Here is a 25550-nt window from a genome sequence, read left to right as displayed (position 1 = left end):
TGAGCCATGAGCGTGTGGCACAGTGGCGTGGGTCCAAGGTTTTGCATTTTGTAATTTCTTATTGTCAAGTCAACTCAGTGAGTCGGTGGTGGTGACTGAACACTGATCAGGCTTTTCTGATTTTTCAAGGCCAAAAAATAAAGAAAGAAGCAGAAAACGGGTCATATATCAGCTTAGCCAAAGCAACATTTGCAAACCAATGCTTTGGACAAATAAACCACGGTTTTCTCGGGCTGGGTGGGTTTGACTGCCACTAGTCGAAAACCAAAGCCAACCTTGGAAACAGCCCCCCAGCTTAGACCACCCACTTCCAATTACACTAGCAGTCTACTAATCCTCTCTCTATTGTAACGGCTGCTGCTATCGCCAACTACAAACACACGCATAAAGAGATAGAAAAAGAGATTGAAAGTTAAGTCTCATTCTTGAGGGGTTTGTCTTTTTGGGTTTTTATTTATATTTTTTTAAACAACTGTTTTTATGATGGCTGAGACTGATCAGGGTTTTGAGAGGGACCAGGGGACTGCAACAACTACTAGTTTTCCTCAGTTGTTGTTTGGTGGTGATGATGATGTTGTGAGTCTTGATCTGGGTCAGAGTTTTAACTACACTTACTCTTCTTTTCCTGCTCATGAGAAGACTCCCAAAATGCTTTGCTTTGGGGGCCAACAAACTGATGCTGAAATAGTGTTTGGTGAATCTGCTGCTAGTACTACAAAAACTGCCACTACTCCCCAGAGGTCCGGCGTCACATGCAGTGATTCTTCCTCAGCTTCTTCTGGTAACAACAACAAATCTGTCAAGACCCCCTCCAAATCTACTGTGAGTATATATAATAAATTGTTAAGTGCAAAGCCTGTGTTCTTTGGCTTTTGGGTTTTGTTTAGCTCGCGGAACGAAAGCTGCCTGTTTTAAGACCACTTTTTGTTACTCTTTGGAAGAGAAAGAGGGATAGAGGTCGAGAATCGGTGGAGTGCACGGGTGCCATTGTTACAGCTCAGCCGGTAAGCCAAAGAACCAATAAAAAGTCCAAGGTCGAGAACCCCGCCACTTCGACCGGCCATGCGAAGGTTGGATATAACTATAAATCGAAAATTACTACCCTACATGTTCATCACACATAAATGCATGTTTCACATATTGGTCTGTTTTTGACATTTCCATCGTATAAAAATTTACTGGATGATTGTTTTTCTCATTAAATGGCAGGCGAGGAAAGAGAAGGTAGGGGACAGAATCACTGCATTGCAGCAGCTGGTTTCGCCCTTTGGCAAGGTGCGAAATTTACCTTCAGGGTTTAACTTGTGATTAATTTGATTCAAAGACTTTGGAGGGAGTGCTGAGTAGTTAACCGCAATGCAATTTGATTTGACTCAAAAAATGAGTGGTACGTGACAATTTTGGGAATTTGAAAATGTTGCAGACAGATACGGCATCGGTACTCCATGAAGCGATGGGTTATATCAGGTTCCTGCACGACCAGGTCCAAGTCCTGTGCACTCCTTATCTGCAACACCTACCTGTAAGTACAAAACAGCCAGTTTTTCTGATCAAGTGTGAATAATTTTTTGACCAGTGGTGAAGCATAAGGGCTTAAGGGTCTTTTTAACTGTGATGTTAGGACGGTGGGAAAAACGGAGGTGAAGAATCACGAAAGGACCTGAAGAGCAGGGGGCTGTGCCTGGTCCCAGTTGCTTGCACGGTGCACGTGGCAAATAGCAACGGTGCTGATTTCTGGTCGCCAGCAATGGTGAACAATGTAACAAAGCAGTGAATCGTTTCTAGTTTCCAAGTATACTTTTATACATAGTTGCTTTGTAGTTGCCCTCTCATATTGGTGTCTGAAGAGATTTTGACAGCTCATCTTGAAAGAGGATCAAAGGGGTAAAAAGTGTTAGAAAAAACAGGAACCTGGGAAAGGTAACTCCTGAGAGTTGAAGACATTCATGGATATATTATATATTAATATTATTATATGTATTAAAAGTGCTTTCTTTTTCTCCTATTTTAGTTTCATAGAATTGACTGAACGAACAGAGGGAACAATGAAAAGGAGAAAGCGGAAGGGGCAAAGCAAGGTGTATTTCCTTCCTTTGTTTGCTTTTTGGAAGCAGCACGTGGGTGCCTACTTTTTTCGGCTTAGGTTGGCTTTGGTATGGGTTACACTTGTAAATCTTCAACGCTTAATCAAATACCAATGCAATTTTGAGAAGAGGGCTGGTCCTTCTTTGTAGTTTTCTCCATTTTTTTTAAAATTCTAAATAAAATGAGAGTTTATCAAACTTTTACCCTCTTTTTATCGCTTGAATGGAATTCCATTAGCAATTATCAACCGTTTTTATAGTTTTCTTTTTCATTTTTTTAGGCCAATAACCGTTTTTGTAGTGTATTCTCTGCTTGACTGAGAGGTGTTAATTGCACACATTGCGGTTTACTAATGTAATCACCCAATAAGTGGCCATTTAGGCACGATGCCATAGCAAGGGTTCGAATCCTCATTCAAGACCCTACTCCCATACTTGCCCGTAGATCTTATTATTGATAACAGCGAAATACTAAGTTCATATCTAAAAAAAAAAAAGAAATTTATATTTAATGCATTGTTTTTTTTAATTTGGTGAAAATAATAAATTAAATAAAAAATCCTTCTTAATATAGTAGTATAGCTATCTTGGACCTTATATTCATCATCTTTGATGAAAATCAGTCTACTTCATTTAAAGAGACAAGTTAAGGTGACCATCAAGTCGGTGGGAGGTGGCAGCTATTATTGGTGACGTTATTTATGGAGATAGACAATGTGCTTATTAGTTGGTTTAAGTTATACAATAATATAAGCAAAAAAATACTATTTATAATTTTTTTCATAAAATTTAATAAATTTTAAAAGAGATTATTGTAGATCTTATTATTGATAACAGCGAAATATTAAGTTGATATCTAAAAAAAAAAGAAATTTATAATTAATGCATTGTTTTTTTAATTTGGTGAAAATAATAAATTAAATAAAAAATCCTCCTTAATATAGTGTATAGCTACCTTGGACCTTATATTCATCATCTTTGATGAAAATCAGATTGCTTCATTTAAAGAGACAAGTTGAGGTGAGTATCAAGTCGGTGGGAGGTGGCAGGTATTATTGATGACGTTATTTATGGAGATTGACAATGTGTTATTAGTAACGGAAAAAAAAATATTATCAAGTGCTTATTAGTTGGTTTAAGTTATACAATAATATAAGCAAAAAAAAAAAATACTATTTATAATTTTTTTCATAAAATTTAATAAATTTTAAAAGAGATTATTGTATTGTCTTGAGAGAACGATATATTAAAAATATTTTATATTTCTCAAAAAATGCTTTTAATTGTTCCACATTTTTATTAGCCAAATTTTCGTAAAAGAAAACCTGTTGACGGTGACATGACTGGAAAACTATAACGGACCCATAAAATTCAAATAAAGCCCAATAGCGCGCTTGAAGCCCACGTTAACGGCCAGTCTGAACCGATCCATATCGAGATTTCAAGTTTTTTCAAGATCCAAGATCTTTTTTCTTGCCGATATAAAAAAAGGGAGGATTCGCTATTGCCGCTTCATTTCAAATGCAACTACAGCGATCTTCCTGGACACACTTCCTTTATCCTTCTCCAAAAAAATGAGTCTGGATTCTTCTCGCTCTGCGAATTCAGGCCCCCAGAATTCGAAAAGAAGCTTCAATTCAAATTCTTCAAACAATAAGGATAACAGCAGTAATAGCAAGAAGAGAAAAAGTAACCAGAAAACCCTAGGCATGGCTTGGGGCGCCAATTCTCTCTCTACCTCTCGCTCCTCTTTCCGCTCTTCTCCTTTCTCTGATTTTGGAAGGTTTTTCCATCTTTTACCTCTCTTCTTACTTTCCTTTTTTTTTCAAAAATTGGATTATATTTCCGGGTATCAATTATTGATTTCTTTTGTTGTAGTTATATGGTAGAAAAGAATAGAAAGCTTCAAAATCAGTTTGATGCCGAGGCTTCAAATTCTTCTCTTAGCGATACTTCTACGAAGCCTATATTTCGCGGGGTTTCTATCTTCGTTGATGGTTTCACGGTTCCGTCTAGTCAGGTTTATTTCTTGTCCATGTTTCCCAGTTGCCTTTGTTTGTTTGTCACAATTAGTACGTTTTTATGACTTTTAATTAGCGACATTTTTGTTCATACTACTGATGAGATCTACAGGAACTGCGGCGATACATGTTGAATTATGGTGGACGATTCGAGAATTATTTTTCTAGGCATCGAGTCACGCATATTATCTGCAGCAATCTCCCTGATAGTAAAATCAAGAATATCAGGTTCACATTGCTTATTTTTGTTGTTTTTTTTCCTTATTCTTCCTCACCCTACTTTGAACAATTAAGCTGGATTTCAATTATAAATTGATTTAATTATTTTTGTTGGTGCTTCGAATGCAGGTCCTTCAGCGGTGGACTGCCAGTAGTGAAACCTACGTGGGTTCTAGATTCTGTTGCTGTTAACAGACTTTTGAGTTGTAAGTTAATGCACTTAAGTGGATTTATAATTTATGGTTATATAGTATATGAGAGAAGCATTGTGAAATGGTTTGGGTAGATTGTTAAAAGGATTAGAATTGGTTTTTATTAATGCAAGCAACTCCTTATTAGTGGTCTGGCTTTGAAAACATTATTGCTGCTTTGTCTTTCTTATTTTTCCCAATGTATATAGTGAACTATATAACTTTTACTATCTAATGGAATTACTATTCCTGTTGTTTTAATCTCAAGGGGTTCCCTACCAGCTTGACCAGCTTGCTAGCAATCAACCAACATTGTCAACCTTCTTCACTTCAAAAATCAGCCCTGCATCTGAGGGCGTTTTTGCAGATGCAATTTGTGAAGTAAAACATGGAACTGAGGATTTATGTTTAAAGGATGCATCAAAGGACGCAAAATTCTCTGAAGCAGGTGAGCCCTCTGAATGGAGGAAGAAAATTACTGAAGAACATGATGAACTTATGCATGGAAATACTAATTCAAAAGTAATTGAGGAGCCAAGTAGTAGCTATAGTGAAGCATCTCAGGAAGTAAAAGTGGTAGAACGAAGTAATCTGGAACAAGATGATGAAAGCAGGGAAAACAATAGACCTCAGTACTGTCCTGAACAACCCTCTGCTTCTGTTAGTAGCCACTGCTTTGACAATCACAGTGTAAAAGGATCGCCCCATTCAACAGCCCTTGGACCTTTGAAGCAGTGTCATTCAACTCTTGGAGATCCCAATTTTGTGGAGAACTACTTCAAGGTACTGAATAGATAAAGGATTGCATATTCTCACTTTTCTGTGCCATTGTATAAGTTCTCTGTAATCTTCTGCTGCTACTTTAGGTCATTTTAATTTATAAATTTTATTTCCATGTAGCTAATTGAATTAGCACGTGATTAGAAACTTAGCACCAGCTTATTATATAGATTAGTGTATGTTGATTTGAAGTTTATACTTTCCTGGAAACCTTCTCTTGACCCGAGTAGTGCATTTTATTTTAGTTGGTCAAGCATTTGTTTATGGCCATTTTGTCCACTGAACTGTTAATATTCTAGTGATAACTTATTGACTGGACTGCTTTTTCTCATGGTCTGAATGGTCTCTTCTGTCTTCCTTTTGAAATGATGGTCATTTGTCCATGCATGCATACCTACATACGTAAGGATTTGTGCTTTGCGTGTTTGTCTATATATGTTGATCAGTCGATTTTATCTTAACCTGTCTTTAATTATTACAGAATTCAAGGCTGCATTTCATAGGAACCTGGAGAAATAGATATCGTAAGCGTTTTCCCAGCTTGCCAAATGGGTTCAAGTGCATGAATTCTCATTCGGATGTTTCGGCTGATACTCAGAAGACTGCCATTATACATATTGATATGGTGAATTGAGCTTTTAACCATAAATTTTTGTTGTCTGTCCTCATCTGTTTTAAGTTTTAATATCATAGTTGTATACATGATTGATATTGGCGTATGTGGAATTTAATCTTTTATGATGGGATGTAACTCTCATAGATGTCTACATGGACTATGTTTTCTTCCCCTATGTACTTGTGGTTTTGGATTGATACTAATATGCTGCTTCAGGACTGTTTTTTCGTCTCAGTGGTCATCAGGAGCCATCCTGAATTACATGACAAGCCTGTAGCTGTATGCCATTCGGACAATCCAAAAGGAACTGCTGAAATCTCTTCTGCCAATTATCCTGCTCGAGATTATGGTTGGTTTTTATCTGAATTATCTCTCCCCTGCTGCTGTAATATTTCAGTTGGAGAGCTTTTATTTTGCATTGGAGTGATTCCTTTTTCTTGTGTTTCAGGAATTAGGGCAGGAATGTTTGTTAGAGATGCCAAGGCACTTTGCACCCACCTTGTTATTCTCCCATACAACTTTGAAGCATATGAGGAGGTAAACCGCAAGCTGAATATGCAGTTTAGCTATTGAACTTTGCTTAGATAAGGAACAGTTGGCTTGCCTCCTTCCTCTCCTCTTTTCTACCTTTTTTGTTTATGCATTGCTTTTCCTATTGAGTGGAGGATGTGCATGCCAAAAGGGGGAAGGAGAGTCCATGGAGGTAAGAATGGAAACTATCAGAAAGGACCTTGAATTTGCTGATCATACTAATGATACGATCCTAGATAAAGCACTACAGTTTAATATGATCCATGCATCTGACCCAACATTGAGGAAAAGACTTTGGGTTTTTTGTTGTTGGATTACTGTTCCTGTTATACGGGTTTTTCGTATGTAATCTGTTGGCAGTATGCAGGTTGCTGATCAGTTTTATAACATCTTGCATAAGTACTGCAACAGAGTTCAGGTCTGCTCATGAATGTACTTGGATAAGTCCTTTTTTTTTTGAAATAAAAAAGCCTTTGATATTGTTAACATTGTAATTATTGTTAAAAGTAGGCTGTCAGCTGTGATGAAGCATTTTTAGATGTCACAGACTTAGAAGGGGAAGATCCTAAGCTTTTAGCTTCAGCAATACGGAAAGAGATATTTGAAGCTACTGGATGCACTGCAAGTGCTGGGATAGCTGTGAATATGCTTATGGCCCGTCTAGCCACCAGAACTGCTAAACCAAATGGTCAATGCTACATTTCTCCTGAGAGGGTGTGTTTTTTTAATTTTTCATTTTTCATTTGTAGAGTTTTCCTACTTCTATGTTATGGCATTATAACAATCTTATTGTTTGGTTGTGATCCAAGGTTTTTCGTTCTGCATCATTATCACTGTTGTATTTCATTGAATGTAAATTACAGTTGTTCATTGCATCTTTTCACTAAAGTTTATATTTTATTTTCTAGTTGTCAGTTTATACCCATGTATTTGTGTCCTTGATTTTGATTGAGCATGTCAAATGTAGTGTTCTCATGTACTATATTGACTTTACTTGAAGAATTTTTTCATGACATATGAAAGATAATATTAGAGATGGTAACTATCCTGCAGTTAATTTTAAATAGTCAAAAGATCCCTGATTGTTTGTGGATGAGGAATGCTCATGTTCATCAAATTTTCTATGTTTTGTGTGCATACTAGGCTCATTGTGTGAAGAATGCATCTTCTGATAATCATCCTGTTATCTTGATTACTCAGAAATTTAGTAATGGACGAAAAGGAACTTGTTGTCTACTGAGTATATTTAGTAGTAATAATCTTACAGAAGGACACCATCTTTAGGTAGAAAATGGTCTAATAACTAAGGAAAAGAAAGAAGAGGTGGAAAAGGACAGTAGCTCTTTGCAATAGAAGCACCTTGCTATGAAGACTAGTTTGTTTAACTGTTTTGTTAAACATGCAGGTTGTTAAGTGTCATATATTGAAATCAGTATTTAATTACCAAATAAGCCCTTAGTATTTGATACAGATTAAGGTATCAATTTGAAGTTTATTGAGCAGTGTAGGAAATGGCAATGATTTATCCACAAAACTAAATAGGGGCTGGATGGAAGAGACCAAAACTTTCTATATTAGCATAGATATGTTTTCTACGTGGTTAAAACCTGTACTAATAGAATAGCATTGAACCGATCACATTACCCTTACTCCCTAGCTTTATATGATTTTGATTTTATTGTAATACGTGAACATCAGTTTGAAAATATCTATGAATCGATGCATCTTAAGTAAATGCTACCTTCCTGACCTCAGTGTTTTAGTCATTTGCAGGTTGATGAGTATTTAGACCAACTTCCATTAAAAGCACTTCCAGGAATAGGGCATGTGCTAGAGGAAAAGTTGAAAAATAGAAATGTTAGAACTTGTGGACAGTTGCGTATGATTTCTAAGGTAGACTTACACTTTATTTGAGATATGATTTGCTTCCATGTGTTGAAATGGTCAAGTTTCTGTTTCTAATGTGAAGATTAAGTTTCAAAATCTGTTGTTTTGCAATTGTAAGTGTAAATGAATGAGCTTGAATAGGTAATCATCTAAGAAATGAGAAATGACTTCTTTTTTCTCCTTTAAAGAGAAATATTTATCTAATTTTCTGTGTGCAATCTCTTTGCATCTATAGGGCTCCCTTCAAAAGGATTTTGGGTTTAAAACTGGTGAGATGCTCTGGAATTACAGTAGAGGAGTGGATAATCGACTTGTTGGAACAATTCAGGTTTGTCCAAATGCATACTTTTCTCATCTAATAATTGCATGTTTTCACGCTTGTGATAGCCCTGTGTTTTACAGTGATCATCATTTGCATTGTGGATTATGTCCATAAATTCAAGCTTTACAACATACACAATTCTTTTCTTGTTTTAAGCACGTTGCTGTTATTTCACTGGTTGAAGCATAAAGCATGAATGATTTAAGTTCATCATGAGTTTGTAACAGATGTTTACAATGAAGCTCCTCCGAGTAGGATGTAATGAGAAATACCTGTCTAGAATTTTAAAATTCCAGCCAGCTTAAGGAAAATATATAGTTATCTTTTATTGATAATTCTATCGGCACTAATGAAGTTGTTTTAGCACAATTTATAAAGCATGTGAATGCTTGAATTACCATTTCAAAAGTGGAGTTTGATCATGCAGAAGCTCACATCTTATCTATAAGTTGATGGAATAGAAGTTCGTTTTTCTAGTCTGATAATATTGGATCATTTTTTTTTTAATTTTTTTTGATGAATCCTCTTGCCTCTGTGTTATAAATTTATTCCTCTTAGCCTTGCTTACCGTTGATGTGATTTGCAGGAGAGCAAGTCTGTGGGGGCTGAAGTGAACTGGGGTGTAAGATTCAGGGATTTGCAAGATGTCAGTAGTCTGATGCATTATAAAGGCTCAAGGATAGTCTTTTCATTGTTTTTTCTTTTTTTTGACTGAGTTAAACATTGTTAATCGATATCACAGACCCAGCACTTTCTCTTGGACCTTTGCAAAGAGGTTTCATTGCGCTTGCAGGGGTGTGGGGTGCAAGGGCGAACTTTCACACTTAAGGTATTTTCTTCTTTTAATATTGATATACAGTATCACTTTACTGAATTGAACTGAGTGATATTCTTTTGCTAAATTACTTTATAAGATTAGCTGATAGCAAAATGTACCAAGGCCTGCACTAAATTGGAAATGTTCTGGTGTATATCTAGATAAAAAAGAGAAGGAAAGATGCTGGGGAGCCTGCAAAGTATATGGGCTGTGGAGACTGTGAAAACCTGAGCCATAGCACAACGGTAATATGGAATTTCCTTGCCTTATTATGTAAATGCTTAGTATGCATGTTCTGAGTAATGAACATATTTCTCATTTAGGTATGTGAATATATGTTTGGATCATGCTCTACCCTGTCTGTGCATTGGTATTAATATGCATGGATGAGGACATGTGCTTATACACTTGCCATTATTTGTATTACATTTAGAATGGAGATGTGCATATGCACTGGCTATTATTGTATTACATTTAAGGATCTTGATACCTTATGTTACAATAGGTTCCACTTGCCACTGATGATGTCGAAGTGCTTCAGAGAATTACAAAGCAGCTCTTTGGATTTTTCCACGTAGGTATGTCTGCTTTGAGAAATTTAGAACACTATGGAAAGTTGATCCATGCCATTGGTTTTGCCTCCGGATACTCTAGCTTAAATGTAATTTAGAAGCTCTCTATGGTTCCAAGCATGAATGCAGTAGAAAATAATGAGGTTGATTGACTTTGTTAAGTGGCATACCTTGATAAATAAACAAAATTGTTTGTTTTCAATTTTGACCATTTTTTCTTGTTTCTTGGAGAAGTATTCTCTAAGAACTGGCCATTGTTATTGAAAGAAAATAGCCCATGCAGCTCTTTTGTTGGCATGAGTGGTGGTTAGATGGCAGCATCATCATGATGGGGAAGTTGGTGGTAACATGGTCTTCAGGGATAATGCATTGATAGTTGAGATGACAAATTCTGCATTTGTCATTTCTTTTTAGCCTTGAATGACATTTGGAATCTCTTATCAGACAGCAGTTTTAAATCTCTTTTTTGTTCCAGGAAAAATAATTGTAGTGTTTATTGAAAATTCCTGTGTTTACTCACACTTTGCTTAACCAACTTTCATAAGAAAGGAAAAGTTATGCATGTGCTGGTGAAAAACATCTTTTGGCAGTCTAGTAGACAAGTTTGACCTAACACACCCTTTGGAAATAGCATTAGGGTGGAATTTTCGGTTGGAACTGTTAGAAATTGATGAATTTAGTATGAGCTTTAAACTAATTCTGTATAATCTATAAATTGCTTTCACATAGATGTCAAGGATATCCGGGGTGTTGGTTTGCAAGTTTCGAGGCTTGAAAGCGTAGATACTTCTAAGCAAGGTGTGTGCTCATGTTATCTTGAATATTCTTGAGTAGCACTCTTTTTGACTCCTACTTTCAAATTTGTATTATGTGCCTATTGGTGGCCTAGATGTACACAATCCACCTTTTATTATTGATTGCTGCAGTTGTTCTGTATCTCTTCCTAACTGTGAACTTTTCTGGAAATTGATTTTAAGTGCTTGAGAGGAATTCGTTGAAATCATGGCTTATGTCTGCCTCAGCAAGCTCAGAAGAACGATGTGATGTCAGTAGTATAGCCAAAGACAGGGTTGGTACAGGTAATACATTTTCCCCCCTCCATGTTTTGGTGGTTAGATTGTATTAGCATGTTGGTTGGTTAATTTTAAAATATTGCTCCTCTTACTTACACTAATCATGGTCTTCATAAAACTCAGATATGCTTTATATTGTCAGGCTAAGAATTTTCACTGTTGCACACCAACTACTAGTATGTCATTTAATATAGAATTAGTAAAACATTCTTTATTTAGAATGCCCAAACCCATGTAGTGGGTGAAAAAAAAATTCTAGTTTCCTCTGTCTGTTTGCTTAAAGATGAATGAAAGTAAGCTTAGCCTGTTATGTTACTGGTGCCATCTTGCAGATACTGAAGGAAAGAGCATGGGTGGAAATTCAGGTGTGTTATGCACTGATCCAGTGGGGAATTCTGTTCTTAGGACAAATAATACATCCAATGGTGATGGTTGTTCAAACCAGATCTTAAGCATCCCACAGTTATGCCACCTCGATATGGGAGTAGTGGAGAGTCTTCCATCAGAGCTCCAGTCAGAATTAAATGAAATGTATGGTGGGAAGCTAGTTGATTTGATTGCTAAAAGTAAAGGACAAGGTGAGAACAGCACCGGTTCTTTATGCTTCCATCCTCCTGAACTATCCAAAGGTGAGACATTCTTACCTGGTCTTTAAGTATATGATTTCATATCTTTCTATGAGTGCCTTACAAATGTGATGACTTTGTTCACTAAGTTGCAATAGAGGAAGCAGAAAGATCTCACAATTCTGATCCTATCTCATTGAGCAGAACAGCTGTGGAAATGATGGTAACTCTTATTCAAACCGTATATTTTCTTTGTGGTGCTTTATATTGTATTTAAAATAGCTACAACTTAGTAAAACAATCACATTAGCTAGTCAGTTCTAGTTCTTAGGTAAAATTTATTGAGGTTAAAATATAAAATCGGGAAAAGAAGAGCGACATCGACTGTGGGTAGTTGGGATTTCTAAGTAATTTAACATGTGCATACATGTATAAGTGCTAGTGTAAGATAAATAAGGCAATATAGATTATTTATTTACACCTTATCTAATTCAGCTTTGACATTTGAGCTTTCTTCTATTGTCTTTCCTGTGGGTATGATGACCTTATGTTCACCTATAATTTGCGCAGAAAATGTTTTTTGTTTTATTATTGATATCATTTTATTTGTTGTCCCAAAGGGCAAACAGCATATATTGGAGGAACTGCAGACAGTGCCTGACTCTGGGACTGGATCCAACAGTAATGCTATTTCCATTCAAGCACTTGATAATAATGATTTAATGCCTTCATCTCTAAGCCAAGTAGACACATCAGTGTTACAGCAGTTGCCTGAGGAATTGAGAGCTGACTTATTTGAGTCGCTTCCTGCACACAGGAGGCAAGAAATCTCTACCCTGGGCCCTAATAGGGATAATTTGCATCATCCATTATGCATCAATCAACCTGAATCAACTGATTCTGGGCTGACCAACAATCTCTGGATTGGAAATCCTCCACTGTGGGTTGATAAGTTTAAAGTCAGCAATTTGTTGATGTTGAGATTTTTTGCTGACATGTACTACAAATCAAAGTCAGCTGAGAATTTATCTTCAATTCTGCAATGCACTATTGCTGAATCTTTACATCCTTTAGATGCAAAATGTGACGCTTGGAATGAAGCTGTTCACAGCTTCAATGAGCTTCTCATGGAGTATATTAAACTGAAGATAGTAGTAGATATTGAGGAGATCTATGTTTGTTTTCGTCTTCTAAGAAGGTATGTACTTGTATTTTGTTGAGGTTGTCCATTCTGGAAGAGGATAAATGTTCCTACTTGCATAATTTGTTGATATAGGACTTGCATTGAAAACCACATCAGTTCATGCTATTAACCTTAGGACTATATGTGACTATCTTGTATTAGGACAGCTATCCTTCTGTAAAATTATGATAGCTATGCATATAGTGAATGACTTATGTGATGATTAGTATGTATTCTTGTGCCTAGCTACTGTTCAATGCTTACTTGTCAAGTTTTGCTATGTAGATATATTAAGTCAATGCATATCAGAAGATGGCTCTACCGTTATAAAAAATAACCTTCACTTTGCTCTGTTTTTACTTGTTTGATCCTACCATTACCAAAACACAACATTTTTGTGGAAGTTTCCCCTTTTGCATGTACATTATAATATAGTTTTTTTAAAATTTCATATTAATACTATGTTTAAGGCATCAAAATGATGTTCGAGTTCAGCAATGGTTGGCCTGATAGTTGGTTCTTTTAACTAACTGATCTGGTTTCAAAACATTGATTAATGGATGAGTGATTTACTATGATCAATTGTCTTCAGAATACCTCAACAACTGATACATGTTAAGGCTGACATAAAGAATGCTGTTTAATATTGAAGTGCTGTAAATGATTGGATTCATTGTTATTGTTCTCTTTTTTTTTTTTTTTCAAGTAATTTTCTGAACCTTGTTATCTTTTTCTTTTTCTTTTAAGAATTTCTTAATCTTTTGCCATCTATGTTGCTTCAAGCTATATTAAATATGTTGATGGAAGCTTAAATGTTGTTTCAGGCTAAGTACCAAGTCAGAATTTTTCTTGGAAGTGTACAATTTGGTCTTCCCCCACCTTCAGGTCAGTGCTTCATATTCCTAACTTTGCTCCTGTTTCTAAACTTGAAATCATTTATTTGCTTTTAGTGACAATCACTGTTAATCTCTTTATTTATCTATCCATTGTTTGGCATTTTCAGGCCACTCTAATTGTAATTTCTGATTGCTGTGAAGAATTTCATTTATGATTCTATAATTCTTTCAAAATAGTTTAGGGTATGGCCAATTGGATGGAATACTTTCAATTAGTATATTGAGACTCATGGGGTATGGGCAATTGTCATCATAAGAGTTTTGATGCTATTCTTGGTATGATTTTACTTCATTAATAGTGACACAACATGTGGTCTGCAGATTGTATTTGTTAAGTCATGAACTTTTGATGATCCAAATAGTAGAATTATTACTCCCTCTGTCCCATAATAAGTATTCTATTTCCTTTTTGGGATATCTGAAAAAAGTTGTCTAAGATCAAAAGTTAGAGGGTAATTATTCCCAAACTTCTAAAAGTACCTTTTTCGATCATATTAAAGGACAAATTATACAAAACTAAGATAAGAGGAGAAAGAGCCACCTGATGGAGATGCTTATGTCTGTTGCACAGTGTTACATATACCTGTCCAACTGAGAATGGTTTTATTCTGATGTCAATACAAATTTTTGGCCCACAATGACTGAATGGGGCATGTACATTTAAATGTCATTTAATGTGTATTATTCCCTTTGGTGACTGGAGTAATTGAACTTATGAACTTGTCAAGTTAAAATGCACTGCTGTTCTCCCATTTATGATAAATCTCCGGCTTCTTAATTTTGTTGGCTCTACCATTATATATGCTTAAAAAGAGCTTTTCTTTTAACTTCAAATTTCTCCATTTGCAGGATTTATGCTTTGGAAAATTAAACACATTTTTAGCACTGGAGTTTTCAATTTTAACTTCTTTACATTAAGTCATCTCTCCTTTAACCAAAGTGTCATATTTTAATGGATTATGACCGGTTTTCAAGGTACTTCCCTATTTGATGTTTTATTTGTTTATCTATGCTCAATCTTTTCTTCTAGGCATCTGTTGATGAAAACTATGGTGGAAACTTGCATATACCTTAAAACAAGTAGTGCCACCATAACGCAACTCTGTAGATGTCCAAATTGATCCTCCATTTAGCTGTTGCACATTGAGCAAATCAAGAAAGAAATTAATCACTACATTGCTATAGTGGCTTTGGATTACGTCATTTATAGGTGAGCTTACATTTGATATCAGGAACTTAAAAATACTTTACTGTCTTAGCAATTCTTTCATTTTGTATCTATATCACATTTCCACTCTAGAATTTAGCTGGCCTTCTTGATATAAATTTCTTGTTCAATAGGTGTGAGCTAATTGAATATCACTCCGGTGGCTTTTCCATTCATTCAGCCATTCTTGCATATCTGCAGGTAATTTTTTCTTAAAGATAATTGACAAGGTGATGTGTCATTGACCTTCAGTCGTGTCTTGTTTCTTACTGTTTTTCTCCACGTGTTTTGTTTGTGTTATAAAGCCATCTGCTTTTGTTCATACCTTTGATACAGATGGTCTAGTCATAATAATTTTAAACTCTCTGGTCTTATTGTTTCTGTTGCAATTAAGTCGTAATGTTTTTCATTTTTTCACATTATTCTTTTGTGTGAGTTGGGCAGTTGAAACTGGGCATCATCATTTGAACTCGGTGATCTAATTGACTCCAGAATCCTCAAGTCACCTTCATTGGATACAAAAAGTGCCACACAAGGTAACTTGTTTGATTTGAACTTTCCAAAAAATTTTTATACAAATATTTTTCCCATATTGAGCTTTTAGTGATTATTGAAGTAACAACAGATTATGGATGGTTGGTTAGCACATAGATCAGAAAGTGATTAAGGTTCTTTTAATTTTGTTGATAGTGCTTGCAGTTTTATTGGTGCTCAAATGCCATCCACTGAAGCCTTTGAAAGCAAGCTTTCCAGGAATGCCCATTGTGTTTAGCTTTGTGAGTTCGTGCCCTGTTTTTAAGCTTCATTTGCTTGTTGATTATGGTAAATCTCTGGAGAGGATTCATCATGATTGCTTTAATCTGCATCACGGATATCTGTACAAGATAAATGGTTAATAGAACATGGATGGATGTTCACTTGATGTGGAAGATCAAATTTTAGTTACCTCGAGTAATCTGGTCAAATATGTGTAATATTGGTGGGCGCCGGAGTTCAAAATTGCGTTGTTAACAGGATTAGAAAATGTACCCCGGCCACCTTTTTCTGGCAGGTGCAAGCTTTGTTTCTAGGACTTGGTTAACTTAACAGGATTAGAAAAGCATTTTACGTATTTTGAAATTAAATTAATTTGCACGCTGCATTTTTTTTTCTTTTTTTGTGGTTTAAACATAGAAGCCACTTGAATGATTGTTTTCTATTGTCACGTCCAAGTAATATTTTTTAATCAGTTTCTGACTTTTGATTTCGACCGATGTTGTACCTTTGATCGAGTAGCAGACCAAGTTGGCGTTAATTGACTTGGGAAACAATTAGAAAACAAGGCTTTGTTTTGTGGGTTACTGACTTGATAATCATGTTATTGTAAAGCTGCTCATAGGCCGAAGGGCTGTATCTTTTTCAACAAACCAGAAAAGAATGAAATTGCTGTTTGCAGTGCCCTTTAAACAGGCATTAATTTGTTGAAAGATTTGGAATTCCTTTTTAAGTGGAATTTGTTCTATCCATTGTTGTAAAAGAACATTAATTTATATATTGTACGTCTTTAAAACGTGAACCGCAATCTGATTTGGTGGAGGATAAGAAATGAGCGTATGAAACCTCAGGTCGATAGATGGCCGAACTTATGCGAACAATTTCAACGAGACATTGGCAGGAGTATCCCAGCAGAGCAGGATTGACCAATTCAATTCAACCCATGTTACCTGCTGAACCAGGGAGGTTCACCTACCTTTCCACGTAAGTGGTGGAAATCCTGCAGGTCTGGGGTTCTACATTTTAGCCCTAGCTTTGCAATGATCCAACTGTGTGTACCTTGAAAAATCACCTAGCTTAAATTAGTATTATTTTTTTAATTTTGTTATGACTGTGTTTTTTTTATTTTATAATTTTTTCTTTTTATTGTTTACAAATAAATAAAAATATCAATCTAAAAGGTTAGTGATTTTGCCTCTTCAATCTTTACTCTCGTTCTTGACTGATGTGCTACATTGGGCAGGTTGACCGTATTAGTTTGTGATCTTGATATTCATCCCTGAAAGGGCATTTGAACCTCTATGTGCCCTCCTTGAAGACATACAAACGAAAACTCCAGTTTGTTATGAAGTTCGTAGATACGAACATAGCATTAAAGAGGCTTTGAATTGCTTGGAAAGGGAGAAAAAAAAAAAAGGGTGTAGACATTTGTGAAAAAAGGTTCAAGGGTGTACCCATGTACTTCAAACTAAAATCCCCATGAAAAAAGGTTCGCTCACCTGACAGATGGACGAGCTCGTATACATTTGTAAGAGAATTTCGACTAATGTGAAAGGGACGATGGGTACAAGGGGAGTGGCTTTGAGTGAGGAAAAGGAGACAAGCAAACTCCATGTCGTTGAAGTTGAAAAGAGCTAAATTTAATTAAAGGACCAAATTCTTATTCTTCTATAAAGAGGCCGATAAACATTAAAATATTACTAGATTTTAAGCCAACATAGACTCGCCATCCATTAATTTTATTCCCTTTGTCGAAGATATTTGACTTAGTCGTATTTTATCTCCAAATAAATCTGGCAAGTCAGAACCGTGGGTTATACGTTTTCAAAAACGCAGATTCAAACCTCTGACAAATGCACTCGCCCTCGCTTCACAGTTACAATTACAAAATGTCAAAGAACTATGCTATGCGGTGGCTCCCAGCTCCTTCCTACTACCTTTATATACAACTCAACACTTTACATTTGCAAACCCATATCTCAAATTTGAACATCATCGAGACCTAAAGCCAACTGACAAGCAAACGATCAAAAGAAAATGAGTTCTCGCTATCTTGTATTAGCTATCAATCTCCTTTCAGTCTTCATCTTCTTTCTGTTGGTCTCAGACTTCTTGCATGTTGAGGGCTCAAGAATCCTAAAAGATCAGGATTCTTCTTCTTCGTCTATAAAGGGTTTTAGTCTAAGCAGAGCTTATTCTGGTCCCAGCCGCCGTGGAGCCGGCCATTGATGGAAGCCATCACCGTTCTTAACATTTTTCATCACAAGCTCATAACTCATAAGGTTCAGTCAAGTATTTAGGGTTTTATATAAAGGAAGGAAAGGTTACACGAGGCAACGCAAGTGGCCAAGTTCTTGCATGCACCAAGGCCCAAGCACCTGCAATGCTTTGCAGTTTTTTTTTTATTCCTTTTTTCTTTTGTTCTACTAAAGAAAAGGGGAAGTCATTGAGTTGATGTGTTTGAAGGAATCAAGGGTTTTCCACTTTCTTCATGTTTGTCTTTTTACCTTTCAACGTGGTACGCAACATATATATGTACATTTGGTGTTTAAGTAATGTAAATGATTTCTCATACAAATCAATGTAATAGTTGAACTCCTATTCCTTTTCATTTACTTTAGCGATTGTCCATACCATATATATTTCTCTTTTCATTTTTTTTTAACCTTCCCCGTTGAAAAAGAAGACCAAGATATCCACGAAAGACTTTTGCCAATACAAAACTATTGACTGCAGAGATTTTGCTTCCAGTGCAGGTGCTATTATGGACTCTTGAGTAATGTGCCTTGGACTGACGTACCGTAAATAATCTTCTTTACTAAAGCTTAGATCTTCGTGTAGAATTTTTGAGCTTGATCCCAATAGCTTTCTCAACAGCAAACAGCAAAGTCATAGATTTAGGTCTAGATGTATAATAGCATTTCAGCTTACAGCCAAAAAGTTTGATCTGAATACATAGTATAGTATTAATTATATCAATGTATTATTTGCTTATGATAAATAATTAGGCAAACTTGATGCTAATACAAAGTCAATAACCTGCCAAACAATTATAATCTGCCATTCCTAGAGAAAGAGTTTAATATTGTATTAACTCACGTATCAATTCAGTCAAAAAATTTGATAGAGATGATGCTGGTTTATGTTGCATTGCATTGTAATTATGATTCTTATGTTAAGTCCTTGAGATAATTTTTTTTTAAAACTAAGTCTTTGAAATAATTATCCTTTTACTTGTTTTGATAATTATGATATTAAAATTAATAGAGGTTATACATTCAAATATCAAATAGTAGCATCTTCTTTTAATTTTTATTGATCATTCAGTTTTATCTATTTTAATTTTTTCATAATTAATTTTGATTTATCTAATTTACACGTGACATGATGAATTAAATTTAATTTATATAGTATAAGTTATTGAAAATTTCATCACTAAACTATGAACATATATATATGTATGTATGTATATCCCTTGAACATATGAATGATTTCCTTTTCTTTTAGTCCAATTACTTATTTCAGTTATATAAACACAATAAGAATACTCAGATTGCTCAATTTTCAATACTATCTGTGTAGATAGATAGTTTACTTTGACATATGTGATATATATCTCCAAATAAATCTCTTGCTTTAGTATCAGCATGGCCTACAATGTATTGCCTCGTTCCAACGCGGCATAAAGAGGGCTAAATTTTTGGAACAAAAAGGAAAAGGGAAAGTAAAAGGAAAGACCTACCAAAATGTCCACATATTCTTGTTCTCATTCCTAGACGTTCCCACTCTAATCTTGCGTCTAAGCACCAACTCTATAAAAAGATGAGAATATTAGGGACAATCAATGCACGAAGTCATATCCACCCAAGAAGCAAAAGAATCAATAAAGAAAATTCTGTTTAGAAAAGGTCATAATTTGAAAGCAAAAATGTTCAAGAAGAGCTGAGTAGCATGGACTTTCCAGCACCATTGATGGTCAACGCTTCTCACATTCTCCTTTTGGGTTTTGAAAAGAAAAAGGGGGGAAAAGGGACTGTTTTATTTTAGGTCTTAGGTCCATGAAAAATGAACAGCTGGAACACAAGTGAACCAGCCAACATACTACCAATGTGATTTGGCCATAACTTATATAAATATGGCTCTGGTGAATGGAATGTGTTTTCATAGTCAAAACATAGTGTTTGCCAAACCTAAACGTCAATGCTTACTCCATATTCAGCGTCACCATCTTCGGCTTTTTGCTTATAAATGAACCAATATGGGTCATTCATATATATATTCATTGCATGGGGTACATATTTCTTTTAATTATTTACATCAAATATACAGATTTATATCGTAAATTTCTCATGAAAATTACTTATTTCCAACATTCTGTTGTGTTCAAATGTCAAAAATATAGTTAAAAAAATATATAATTAAAGGACATCTAAAATTGAATACTTTTATTAATAATTAATCTATGAATAACATTTTCTCAAGGGATTTTAATTTACATAAGAAAAGCAATAATGCTGATAATATTTTTACCCCTTTTTTCTGTAAAATTTCCGATTCCAATGTTATTGAGAAATTCGGCTTGTCAATTTCCAAGGTCCTCGGCCTTCCCCAGCCTGTATTTCAGTTTAAAGTCTTAACATGGTTGGCCACATATTATAATCATCTCTGGTGGGCTTCAATTTGTGGTAGGACCAGTTAAATTTGAAGGGCAGGTGCTGAAGAAAGTGCTGAAAGCCCATGTTACTTGAAAGGCCAGTTAAACTCAAAGAAATCTTTACGGCTAATCTCCCGAAATGTCACGTTGCGTCTTGTTTCAGTTCTTTAAACCGTTCGCGCTTCAGCGGATGAAATTCAGGTCGCATGAGCAACTTACCTTTCCAACTCTACTCGTCAATCTTCAAAATGGAGTAAGCTTCCAGTTATAGCACTGCAAGAATAATATGGTAGAGTGCTAATCACAGAAATTTCTGTACAAACCTTAAACCAACAATTCACTACCTCAACACCAACACAGAAACCCATGGCTCACCAAATTTTCTTCCTTGTTTCTCTGTTGACACTAGCAACCCTGCATGGTATGGATGCTGTCGATTACGCTGTTACCAACCAGGCTGCAACAACTCCCGGAGGCATCGTATTCGACAACCAGCTCGGAGTCGAATACACGAGGCAATATATGGAATTGGCCTCGAAATTCATCTGGAACCTCAGCAAAATGACCCGCGGGCTGACAAAAAGAACAACATTTTAAGCGTAAGCCTTAACGTCGTTGACACCCTGCCACCGCAAACTCCTGCAGTTACAAGCTGCAATATGATTCAAGTAAGCGATAAGCATATCGAAGCTTTTAGCGGTGATCAACTAAAGCCGGAATTCAATGGGGTGCTTTACCACGAGATGACTCACGTCTGGCAATGGGATGGGAATGGGCAACAAGACAAAACTCTTCGGGGATTGATTGAAGGGATTGCAGATTTCGTAAAGCTGAAGGCTAATTATGTTCCAGCTGGGTGGGTACAGCCAGGGAAAGGGGATAAGTGGTACGACGGGTACTCTGTTACGGCTAGGTTTTTGGACAATTGTGAAGGTCTGAGGACTGGGTTTGTAGCGGAGCTTAACAGGATGATGAAAGATGGTTACAGTACTGACTTCTTTTTTCAGCTGCTTGACAAGACTGTTGATCAGTTGTGGAGTGATTACAAGAACCAGACAAGAAATTAGAAGCCATCGCTATACCTAGCAGCCCATTATTAACGTAAGAAAATTGATATATATATATATATATATATATATATCCATTATCATATGAATGAGCATCAGTTCTCTTGTCCTTAATTTGTCAATAAATAAAGTAGTTAGGCACTCTCAAAAAAAAAAAAAAATCTCAATTGATTTAATTATATACAATTATAACATCTCCATACTCCTTATGCGTGAGACTTATATAAAATACGGATATTAATTTTATTTTGTCAAATAAGATCTGTCGAACATATTAATTTAGGAAGACAAAGAATACTTATTCAAGTTGATCTTTAAGCTTTTTATGAAGAAAGATCGGATATATAGATTATAGATACCAATTTTTCTCTGCCAAATGAACTAGGTGTGCCTAACACATTGATTTGGAGATCAAGAAAAGATTATTGATTCAAATCCTAAGCTTTTTATTAGAAATTTATTATATTGCGAAGGAGAGACTTTTCCTCTATAGCATTGAGGAAAACATTTTAAATTTTAACTCACATATTCAAATTTCATCAAATTAATTTATCTAATCTATTTATTAATTTTTCATTGAATATAATAGTTATGTCACATATATTAAAAAATGTCTCATTAAATTATATTTTTTATTTATAACATAATCTCATTTAAAGAAAAAGACATCGAGGGTATTTGGTATGCTGCATGTGGAGAACATTTCTTATATTTTAAATTAATGTATTTATATTGCAACGTTTGATTTGTCTAAAATACATTGTAAAGTCTTTTCATTGTAATGTCATTACAATGGGCAAAGGTACGTGATTCCTTTAGTAACTTTCCCTTTGCCCAAATTCTCCCAATTCTCCTACCATAGCTCGACCGTTCTCTTCTTCTCGCCTTAACTGCTCACCTGTATCCTTTCTTTTCTTCTCCTTTTTGCGCTAGCCATTCACCTGTATCAAATTTGCTATTGTTTGTGGTTTAAGATGAAGGTGGTTAGTTGGTCTATGATTTATATTCCCAGATCTTGCAGATATCAGATTTGATTGTTTGAAATTGAGGTCTTACAGATTGCCTATCATATCTGATAGTTCATCACCGATTGAAGTTGAGCTCTTGAATTGTGTTTCCATGTCTTTGTTTTCCTTTTTGTCTTGGTTTGCTACCAATGAAGTTTTGATTGGGGATTGTTGTTATTTTGTCTGTGTTGGGTGTTTTGCTATTAGTGGACTTTGCATTACCTAGGAATGGATTGCTGAAGCTGACAATGGGTGCATGGAGCAAGGAGAGAAAAAAAAAGAAAGAAAAAAAGAAGAAAGAGAAAAAAGAACATGGAGTTCTACATGCCAAATAAGTTAATTTTATTTGTTGAATAAAACAAAAAATAATTAAATATATAATTATAAATCATGCATGAATTTTAAAATAAAGAGCATATGAATTAAATAAAAATGATAATTGATTATATAAATATGTCATTAAATTAATTGATTAATTACTTTAAATTAATTAAATTTATTAATTAACTAATTAATTAGTTTTTTTTTATATTTGAGGAAAGAATATTCGAATCTTATTTTTTAAGTAAAGAGATCATGTACCAATCACTGAGCCAAATACTGAAGTACTAATTAATTAATTAGTTATTTAAATTAACTAATTTATTTATAAAAAAATTAAATTAAATAATTTAATTCTTTTAAATTAACTTATTTACTAAAAATAAAAAATTTCTAATTTCACATATTTTAATATTTAAATAATTATTATTTAAGTATTATGTTATTTTATTATATTGTTATTTATTACTTTAAAAATAAAATTGAAAAGTTAAAAATTTATATTACAAATAATATAAATTTATTCAATTTTATATTTTTATAAATAAAAATAATTTTATAAATTTACGTTACATTTTCAATAAAGTATCTCTAAACCAAACGTTACAATATAGTTTTATCCACAATTACATTACTTACCATTATTACTTTCACATTTTATATCAAATGTTATAAAGTTATTTTTTCAATAATTACATTCCTAATAACCGTAATTACATTTCTAACAAATTATCAAACGCACCCATTATGTCAATTTTGATCCAAGTCAAAGTAATTTATCATGAGTTTTTTTTCCTTTTTATTACATCAAATAGGGAATGAAATGACCCTCAGCTCGGTTTGGTTCTCTCCAACCGAATTACATTTCTTTATTGCCCATCCAATTTTGACTAGTCTGAATTTGTCAAAGTAGCTGGATTTCCCATGAATCATTTATTGTATTGACTTGTCAAAATAAGCTAACCCAAAAAGTGAAAAGGGCAAGGGTTTAATAATGAGAATTACTTAAAAAATGATTTTAATAATTAAAACTAAGATTCCATCTTAAAATAGTCGAACTTGAATTTAATAATAGAAAAAACAGAATAAACGAGGTAAGGGTACCTTCTAAATTTGATTGTATCTGAAATCATATGGAAAAAAGGAAATTTTTTATTTTATTAAAAAATAATTTTTAACTTAACTTTTAACGTGTATAATAATTTCGATGATGCTTATAACTTTGGATTCAAGCTTGAGTGTCTCTGTGATTGTAAATCTAAAGTCAAGATTTTTCTCAACAAGTCTTTCTTGAAAAATGAGTTCAAAAGCATTGCAGCGAAAATAGCTTCACTGAAAAAACGTAAAGCTGAAGTACGATAACAATTAGATGTATTTGCCAATAATAACTCTTTTCTATGGAATATGTAATTGGCTAGTCTTTTGCTTTTCCTTGACTTTTTTTTTTTGAAAGCTCATTTGAGCTAGTACTTTGCTATTGATATATCATATTTTTTTTTCTTTTGCAATAATAATAATGCTATACGCTTGTTGCGTATTTATTCTCATTTCATATTATTGTATGTGGTTAAAAGGGAACTCTCAACTTCACATTAAGGAGATTAACTCTAACCTGATATGCAGAAGATTAATTCAACCTTTAAAATAAGTAAGCGTAATAGCTGCGTCTAATTTGTGAGTGATAAGCTAAGGTTAAGAAATGAGCGATAAAGCTTACGACCAATAGCATAACATCATTATAGCCAAATTATGAGCGATAAAGTTAGCGGTTGAAATATGAATAATAAATTATGGTTACAGAATAAGCGATAAAGCTTGCAACCAATAGCAAAATATCATTGCAACCAAAATATGAGCAGCAAAGCTTGCGACTGAAGTAAGAATGATGAGCTATGGTCAAAGAATAAGCGATAAAACTTGCGACTTACAGCAAAAATATAAGCGATAAAACTAGATGCTGAATATGAAATTTTTTTTTAATGTCACGTTGCAATTTATAAAACAATGAAGAGTTAAAGTCATAAAAATATCATATATGAGCAGGAAATGAGTTGTTCTAGACCCTGTTGTTCTCAATCAATAACTCTCCTGCTTGCATATTCTTGTGAAATATTCCCTTCTGAAAAAGATCTCTTATTTCTCTACCTTCTCCTTAAATTGCATTCACTGTTGGAGTAATCCTTTTATCGAAGCGAATAGCTCCCTCTTATCTGAGAACCGTATTATTGCTTTTTCGTGCCATTTCCACTAAGATAGCAAAAGTTGGAAGAGGTAAATTCTCCAAGTGTAGCCTACACTCGTCGAACATTTTTTTGAATGCAAATTGTTACCAACTCTTTCTCATCGTGAGACTCTTGTATATCCAACACCTTTACTCTAAAGTGTTGGATGTATTCCATGAGGTCTTATCTGGACTTTTGATATTCTCCTCCCAAATCAAGGAGATTAACCTTCTCTTGAGTAGAGAAGAAAAACTTCTCCTCGAACATCCATATCAATTGCGTTTTTTCCATTTCTTTCATTCTCTTTAGTGTTTGTAACTACAGGTGTACTCTCATTAAGGTGTACAGGTTAGGCTTGGAAAGTGGTGACAGTAGAGGATGCGAGTTGAGATATAGTATCCATCATTCGCCTATTATTGCCTTCCAATGTTTGCATCATCTCTTGAAAAGCTTGGATCATTCTCATCAGATCCTGAATGTAAGAAGGAACAGGTGCATCTTGGTTGCTAGTGGAACTCTCCATCTTTTTCGATAACAAGAAATTGTAGCAGTAAAAGTCTT

At 34.6% G+C, this 25550-nt stretch overlaps 2 protein-coding genes and 1 pseudogene across 7 annotated transcripts; all 3 read left to right on the top strand.

The window, feature by feature from the left end:
* The first annotated feature begins 204 nt into the window (after positions 1-204).
* Positions 205-2206, top strand: LOC18608026 (basic helix-loop-helix (bHLH) DNA-binding superfamily protein). 2 transcript variants are annotated; one of them, XR_016024464.1, is made up of 6 exons: positions 205-822; positions 942-1070; positions 1210-1275; positions 1424-1522; positions 1622-1920; positions 2012-2206. XR_016024464.1 is itself a non-coding variant. In XM_088803225.1 (5 exons), exons 1-5 carry the CDS (start codon positions 481-483, stop codon positions 1772-1774), a joined length of 789 nt encoding a protein of 262 aa, XP_088659351.1. In that variant the 5' UTR covers positions 205-480; the 3' UTR covers positions 1775-2206. The 2 variants fall into 2 exon arrangements, 1 of the variants encoding a protein (XP_088659351.1); XM_088803225.1 differs by having other exon boundaries at positions 1622-2206.
* Positions 2207-3565: 1359 nt separating this feature from the next.
* On the top strand, positions 3566-16212 carry REV1 (DNA-directed DNA polymerase). 5 transcript variants are annotated; one of them, XM_018116312.2, is made up of 26 exons: positions 3567-3867; positions 3963-4104; positions 4218-4333; positions 4454-4530; positions 4784-5298; positions 5777-5920; positions 6128-6260; positions 6360-6448; positions 6810-6860; positions 6953-7156; positions 8216-8335; positions 8565-8657; positions 9238-9297; positions 9394-9480; positions 9630-9713; positions 9974-10046; positions 10770-10838; positions 11018-11119; positions 11446-11742; positions 11829-11902; positions 12300-12877; positions 13687-13747; positions 14789-14968; positions 15100-15166; positions 15410-15501; positions 15656-16212. In XM_018116312.2, the coding sequence occupies exons 1-23, from the start codon at positions 3659-3661 to the stop codon at positions 14831-14833; spliced, it is 3423 nt and encodes a 1140-aa protein (XP_017971801.1). In that variant the 5' UTR covers positions 3567-3658; the 3' UTR covers positions 14834-14968; positions 15100-15166; positions 15410-15501; positions 15656-16212. The 5 variants fall into 5 exon arrangements, with proteins under 5 accessions (XP_088660048.1, XP_017971800.1, XP_017971799.1 ...); XM_088803922.1 differs by lacking the exons at positions 14789-14968; positions 15100-15166; positions 15410-15501; positions 15656-16212 and adding an exon at positions 14608-14780 and having other exon boundaries at positions 3566-3867; positions 12300-12360; positions 12754-12877; XM_018116311.2 differs by lacking the exons at positions 14789-14968; positions 15100-15166; positions 15410-15501; positions 15656-16212 and adding an exon at positions 14608-14780 and having other exon boundaries at positions 3566-3867; positions 11838-11902.
* Positions 16213-20723: 4511 nt separating this feature from the next.
* On the top strand, positions 20724-21439 carry LOC18608024 (uncharacterized; annotated as a pseudogene).
* The last annotated feature ends 4111 nt before the right edge of the window (positions 21440-25550 follow it).

Source organism: Theobroma cacao, chromosome 2 (assembly GCF_053813885.1).
Source record: "Theobroma cacao isolate CCN51 chromosome 2, ASM5381388v1, whole genome shotgun sequence".
NCBI lineage: Eukaryota > Viridiplantae > Streptophyta > Magnoliopsida > Malvales > Malvaceae > Theobroma > Theobroma cacao.
The sequence above is the reverse complement of the archived record's forward strand: the minus strand, read 5'-3'. Positions and strand labels throughout refer to the sequence as shown.